This window comes from Vidua macroura, chromosome 1 (genome assembly GCF_024509145.1).
Source record: "Vidua macroura isolate BioBank_ID:100142 chromosome 1, ASM2450914v1, whole genome shotgun sequence".
NCBI lineage: Eukaryota > Metazoa > Chordata > Aves > Passeriformes > Viduidae > Vidua > Vidua macroura.
In genome coordinates, this window is record NC_071571.1 from 93,689,148 (window position 1) to 93,696,604 (window position 7,457).

The 7,457-nt window shown below is 41.6% G+C and overlaps 1 protein-coding gene across 1 annotated transcript in view; it reads left to right on the forward strand.

Annotated features, from left to right (window-relative positions):
• The window catches only part of ERP44 (endoplasmic reticulum protein 44), a 47,493-nt gene extending 42,002 nt beyond the window's left edge, over positions 1-5,491 (forward strand). Inside the window, exons 11-12 of the mRNA XM_053970164.1 lie at positions 2,737-2,839; positions 4,910-5,491. Of these exons, the coding sequence (XP_053826139.1) occupies positions 2,737-2,839; positions 4,910-5,011 (205 nt within the window). The 3' untranslated portion in view covers positions 5,012-5,491. The remainder of the gene's footprint in view (positions 1-2,736; positions 2,840-4,909) is intronic.
• Positions 5,492-7,457: the final 1,966 nt, after the last annotated feature.

Sequence of the window (7,457 nt, forward strand, 5' to 3'; positions counted from 1 at the left end):
CATATTACTTTATGCAAGAAAAGAATCTCATGTGAAGTTCTTAGATGCTGATATTTTCTTTCACAGTTTTGCTGTTTTCCATCATGGTTAGGCATTTGGAGCCTGGCATAGCATTTTTGATAGTGATCTAGATATCTCAACTTGAAAAGATTGAAAATACTACATGGAATGTGAAGTACTGTGTTATTCAGGGATTACTGTAAAAAGCAGCATGTAAGAATTCCCAGCCTGCTGGTTTGGGTTTTCCTGCAGTGCAATTCTAGCCTTCTTGCATTAGTCTACACCTGGAAAGCTGGCAAAGAAATACATGTGTGGGTTTGTGAAATTTTCCATGTGCAACTTGGAAAATGGCCAATCACTGGCATGTTTATCTGGGTAAAATACAGTTAGAGCAAAGTACCAGGGTGCTTAGGTGAAATAGTGCTGTGATAATGCTCATTACCTCAGCCTGACTATGGTGCGCGGCCTTGGAAGCAGATGTTCTCTTCAGGGGCGTTCAGCCTGAGACAAGTGCTCTGTCTTTGTCTTCTGGTTGGGTGTTAAAAAATCTCCAGTTTCTGCCTCGAAGGAGGCAGCTGCACATACACTGCCTGCTAACTCCTGCTTAGATATCTAGGCTGGGTATTTCATTTTTGTCAAAACCAAGGATTCAAAGCTCAGACTTAGCATGCAATGTGAATGTAATATCATGTCTAGTTCTGCTATTCCAGGAGACGTTCTTCTACCTGAGATACTGACATCTGGGAGGAGAGTTCAAACTTAGCTTCTTAGTGCAATTCTCCACAGGCTTAGCTATAAAATGTTGTCTCTGTTTGATGTATCTTGAATAGTGCTTTTCAAATATCTGAAACCATGTATGTTGAAATTCTTGATAAGTGACTATTTTTCTGTTTCTTTGGAAGATAGTATTCACTGCACACCCTAGCAAAAAAAATAGGATATTTGCATTTTAAAACCACTCTTTTTATTGGCACTTTTTAAAGAGCCCTAAAACAAATTAACGTCTTGCAGAGAGGTAGAAGAGATGTTTAGTTTAGACTTTGATGTTATGTTTCTTAAATGTTCAGTTTCTGTGAAACACTGTCAGAATAATGAGAGCTACTTGCTTGATGTGTACCAGTTGTCACTTATAAATGAAGCTGAAAGAGAGATGTCAGGATTGTTGACAGTTGCCTAATGATAAATAGTTACTCAACCTTACTCTAGAAGGTTGAGCTCATACATAGAAATAGCAAAACACAGTTTGGGAACAAGAAGAGCTTGGAGCTCCTGGGAAGATACTCTTTTGTGCATATGTGGTTTGGATGTTTTTGTTGTTTCTTGGGTGGCTTTGTATTGTGGTTTTATTTTTTAATAGTAAGTAAGATCTTAATTCTGAGACTTTCATCTATCACTTCAGTAACCTTCTGGATTCTTTAATAAACTGGCCCCAGGCTGTCTCTTGTAACCTTAGTGCTGCCACCAGCCAATAAGGTTTGGATATGGCACTTTCAGAGCTGGTCTACTAAAAGATTTCCTCTCTCTTTAGGGAGCTCATTGTCTTTTTGGAGAATAGTCACTTGGCAGGCAAATGAGACCATCACTATTTTATCCTCATCTGTTGGCCACCTGGCCCTATTCATCCTGCTGTTCCAGGCTGGAAATGATAGCAGGGAGTGTCCAGCAGATGGGTCGTAGCTTCTCAGCAAGAACAGGCTGAGCTACACAAGGCTGCAGGCACCGAGTGCCCTTGCTGCATTAGGAGAGGAGAATGTCTCCAGCAACATGCCTGACCTAGAACAGGGCAGGAGCCTGAGGAAGAGCAGGGAGCAGTAAGTCTGCTGTCCCTATAATCAGGCTGGAATTAGCCCCCTTTTCTCCACTGGTACTAATTCATGATCTCATCTGGGATGGGAAGAGGCCCCTTAAAGTACCAATGTAATACTGACTGGTTACAGACATCGCTGTAATGATACCCTCTGAATCAATATTTGCTGCATTTTATCCGTAGAGTTTTCTGATGATCTTATATATTGCTGATAGTCTGTCTGACCACACTTTCTTCCTCTTTCCTAAATGTAATAATTAGTTTCATGGAAGACTCCCTACAAAACATGTGTCCATTCACGTTATCTTTAGATTTCATGCGCAGTGCTCACACTATAGTTTTATCTCATCTTTTATACTTACTAGATTAACTCTTCACTTTGAGATTTTTAGTCAACTTGACATTTCACAGATAAAATTGGATGCTGTAGTTTAGCACGTTTGCTGTGGGTGACAGTAGATGATCTCAGATTAGATTTACATTGATATCCTCTTAGTGCTTATCTGTGGTGTATGTGCAGTTGCTGAGGCAGTAGAGAGCCTTTCAAAGATGTTTTGTCAATAGTGCTCCCCAAGTGTCATTTGTATCTGTAAACTGTGCATTTGGAACCTGCTGTTCCCTCTTACATTACAGTTAGTGGGGAGCTGAAGGGACTTCACAATGAAGTTATTGGCTGGTACAGCTCTGTGGGAGTTATTGAAAAGATGAAATACTTGCTGTGTTCTCAAGAGACAGTGGATAGAAAAAGAAGCTGGTGGGATACCTTGGCAAACCATGTGGCTACCTGTCCTCTATTAATCACCTAAAAGTAGGCATAGTGTGCTAGATAAACAGAAGTTAGCTACTCTCTAAGCAGTGCACTTTAAATCTCCTGTGTTTGGACTTAACCTGTAATGAACATGTGGATGTTTCTGTTGAATTTGTTCCAGAGTTCCAGGTAAACTGAAGCAATTTGTACTAGACTTGCATTCTGGAAAATTGCATAGAGAGTTTCATCATGGCCCTGATCCAACTGATGTAGCACCTGGTCAGGTAAGGTTACAACAAATACATTTCATCTGGCCATTTAGTAAAGACCTTTTTATTACTCTTTGTCAGAGCTATGCCTTCTACTATATTTGTACTTTTGACTTCTGTCTTTGAAAATCTGTTAACAGAAGCATAACATTACCATTTTTGCTTGGCTCCTCAGCCTTCTTTGAGTAAAGGCAGGGAGTATTAGGGGTACTAGGTGTTAGGGGTAATATGGTACCTATTTGCTTTGAATAAGGGAAGAGTTTAAGAATATTTATTTTCTCCACTGAAACAGGACATCTTGGGCTGGATGAATGTTCTGATTTCATAGAACTGCTCTAAGGTTCTCCTGTGACTTCAGTACAAAAGCTGATAATCCATCATAGCTGCATTATTTCCCACACAACACACTACTAGAGGGTTGTTCTAAGGGGAGGCAACAATTGATTGAATGTTTTATATATTACCAATGCAAACAGGAGGCAAATTATTAGAGCATCAAGAAAGGATGGGTGAGCAGTAATAGGCCTTACTGCTTTCATTAATGTGGTTGACAAACAGCATTAGCAGTGCTCACAGGCTGCACTTGTCAGTTTGATTTCCTCATGGTTCTGCTCAAAGCTTGTCATGTTGTGCAATTACATGCCTGGAAGTCACTTCTGGGATCTCTTCAGCAACACAACTACTAGATCCTTCTCCAGAGAAAAGTCAGTGTGAGAAAAGAAAGGACATGACCAGCCCCAATTCCCTCTGCTTATTGCAGTCTTCTAATGGTGTCTCAATCAGCCTTGTATCTTGATACTCCACTCAGCTTACATGCTTGGGGTCCTGCTGAAAAGTGCAAATTTAACTGTTAGGGAACATTTTCTCTACCTTGGGCACCCTCCAAAGAAAGAACCCTTTTTAAACACTTATTTCAAGGTATACATTGTGTTGTCCAGGGCTCAAAGGGCCACTTTGGTCCCAGAGGAGCCCTGGTGCCCTAGTGTTGGGGAGTCTTGGGCCATTCCATGGCTGAGGGACAGAAACTATTTATAGCTACGGGCTCCTTTTCCTGCTCATCTGTGGAATGTGGTAAGGATGGCACTGCTCTAAGTCAATTGAGTGCAGCCTCCTGTTTCCCTGCTCAAAAGATTTAAAAGTGTGAAAGCCCTGGAGGCCTTGCCTTGGCTAGGAGAATGACTGCTTTTGAATGTTGTCATGACTGGCTGTGAAAACACGTGGGCTGAATTTTCTCAGCAGTAATTCATTTGACTCTGTAGTTCCCTGTGTTTCTCAGAAATTCATTGAGCAACCAGAATTCAGGCCATCAGGAGGAGGGGCAGAAATAAGGGCTGGAGACTGAGGCATAGGCCAGGCACTTGCCTTGAGGAGGAGGCTTGGCCAGGGAAGGAGGAAGCCTGTGGAGTCCCTGGATCCAGCTGCCTGCTCGTCTGGGCACAGGCACAGGACCCAGAGCTGCAGGCTTGCTCTTGCCTCATTTCTGCCTTGAAAAATGCACACAAAACCTGGGATGTTTACATTCCCATCTCTGTATGGCATCCTGCCATCTTGTGGAAGGTGTGGATGCAATGGAAATAAATACTGGCCTTCACTAAACTGGAGGCTGCTGTTGTGAGTCTCCTATGCCCCTTGAATTGCATGTATTTTTTGTATGGGGTGTTTTCTTTTAGTTTCCATGGAAAAGTAATTCTAAAATACTTTTGCAGTGATGTCACTTTTGCCCTGGACACATACAGATAAATCTAGAATACCCCCAAAGCAAGTGGTAGATTCAAGCAAATACAGAGTGGGGTACATTTGAAATACTTCTGTGTGACTTGTACAGAAACTCATGTGATGGCTGTTGGCCTTGAGATGTTACAACAAAAGGAATATCCTTAACTGGAATTGCTTAATTCATGTGTGTGTGTGTCGGTGGCTGTGTTCCACCTACTTGGGACTTGGAACATGCATTCCAAAAAAACCCCAAACTCAATTTGTGAGAATGCAGGACATTTGTGCACTCCCATAATGCTAGAAATTCTTTTAATGGAGATGAATGATAATTAATCTAACAAACAATTTTACTGTTTGTTTTTCTTTCAGCCAATTCAGGATTTAGCAAGCAGCCCACCAGAGAGCTCATTCCAGAAACTGGCACCCAGTGAACATAGGTACACCTTATTGAGGGAAAAGGATGAACTTTAAAAAACTTGAAATAATCTTACAAGCCTTTCAGACAGCAGCATTGACTTCTATGTGGTGGAAATAGTAAACCTATATTTTCATAATTCTATGTGTATTTTTATTTTGAATAAACTGAAAAATAATTTTTTCTCCCCAGGCTTGTAAATACATTTGTTTGGTGGGTCATTCTGTACAGCATCTTTCAAACAGAACATTCTTAATGCTATAGTAAAATATCAGAGACCCATCCAGACTCTTGATCTAACTCTGTAAAACTTTTATAATCCAAATGAAGGTATCCTTGCCAGAGACATGCTGTTAACTTGCACTATCCCATTAAATAGGACTTTTGGGTTGTTTCTGTGTAACCTTGGTAGTATGTGCTTTTTCTTCTGTGAACAGCTATCCTGGTAATCTATTTCTTTGTCACATTTTTCTCCAACTTAAGAGGGTCTTCTATTCTGGATACTTGGGAGGGGAATAAATTAAAGTTTTACAGAATCTTGTGTGGTGCTTTACTGGCTGTAAATGTCTAAGCAATTAAACAATCTGGAATGTTAAAATACCAAGTGAGGAGAGGAAAAATTCTGATGATAATGGCTGTATTTTGAATGAAGGGGCTGTACTGACCTGCTCTGATTTCCTGGAACTAAGATTGTTACGCTGCCCACACGGTTGTGGTAAAAGGACAGGAATGTTAAAAACCTTTCAAATCAGAGAGGACTAGAACTCGGCTGGCATCTGAGTTTGTCAGTCCTAAATTTATATCTGTATCTCTACTACCATTAGTCTCTGGGTATTTTTTTCCTTCTGTGTCCCTGCCTTCCTGGCAGACACTGTTCAACCAAACATTGCAAATTTTTTGTTACTCTTTGCCTGGCTTATGCCTTACTTATTGTGTAGTCTTTGAATTCTGCTCTGAAGAAGGAATTACAATTTTCCTTGTGGCATTCTGTTATGGGCTTTTCTAAATGAACCATCAAGCTGCTAGGTGAGGTGAACATACAGAAACTGTGAGATGGCAGAGTTTCTGTTGATTTGTGCTGCATTGCTGGAGATTACTGGATTTGTACCCTTAATGCACAGACTGTAGGTCTGTGACTTGGGCCCCAGGGTTCAGTGTCCTTGGAAGCAAGTTTGTTCTCTGGACAGGTGGAACACTGGGTTCAGGTTTACTTAGGGAAGTGCCCCAACCTGTGCAGTCACTGCTCAGGACCATTTTGCCTCTCAGCTTGATGCCACTGGCTCAGTTATTGACAGAGGATGTACATGGTCCTGTGCAGCTGTTGCAAAAGTTGATCCCACCATAGGCTCCTGACTCAAGCCCCTGCAGCACCAGGCACAACAGATTTCTAGGGAGCATTTCTGAGGACAGAGTTGCTGGTACTACACTAAGCTACACCTGACTAAGCAGCTGTGGAGTTGGGAGCTAAAACAGTATTGCAAAGCTTTATTTACAGCTATACTTTTTTGTTGGTTTTGTGAATCTGCATTTTTGAGCAGATTTTTCAAGCATTTAAAATGCTTGAAAGCCAGGTCTTCTGCTCTATTCTCCATCTCATCACAAATCAAGCATTTTTGGCAGCTGAGTCACACTGCCTTCCAGCTGGACTCAAAAGATGTGAGCAGGGTGTGGTTTTAAGGCTAACACTCATTATCTGCAGGTTGTGTTATGCAACTTCTGGAGGAGTTCTGGCACCTGAAATTTTAGTCAATTCTTACATGATACCTGCAAGTACTTACCTTTCTCCTCTGAGGTTCCTATTTTTCCTTGAGATTATTGGAGGAATGGGATTTATAATTGGTGTTTGGTGGAAGATGTTTAAACTTCTCTTTCTGAAGAGAGATGGTCATGATCCACCCAGCAGTCCACTGGCTGCTGCTTTCAGCTAGGAAGTGAAAGAGATTAACCCCCTCTGTCCTTCCTTAATCCAAGTATGCTTTTGAGGGTAAGGACTTGCTCCCAAAGCTTTGGCATCCCCAGCACTAGTCTGAGAGTTAGACGTAACAGTTTTATGAGAGTTACATGCTCAAGTAATTTTGGTGTGCAGTCATTGGAGTTGGACCTGATTCTCCTGGGTTCTTGATGACCACTGATCCAGCTGCACCAGTGCTCGAGTGCCTTTTCTCTTTGCAGGCAGGAGGTTGAACAGCTGAAGCTGAGCTGGGCTTGCCCATTCTGCTGAGGGGCACTTGAGCTTTTACCTGAGAAAGCCAAGTGCTTGTCAAAATCCAACTTGTGTTTCAAATTGAGCCCTTCTACTCTGATCATCTGCATCTGTGGTTTTAACCATTTGGTGCTCAACTTCCCACTCCCTGTAACACTTCTCACAGCTTTTCCAGGAGAAGTTGTCAAAAACATTAGCATTATCCCCTTAGGGAACAAAACCATTCCGAATTGTTTTCCATTGACCTTGAGTCCATTTCTGAGCCACCGTGTGTGTATGAGTTACTGGATGCCTGTGAC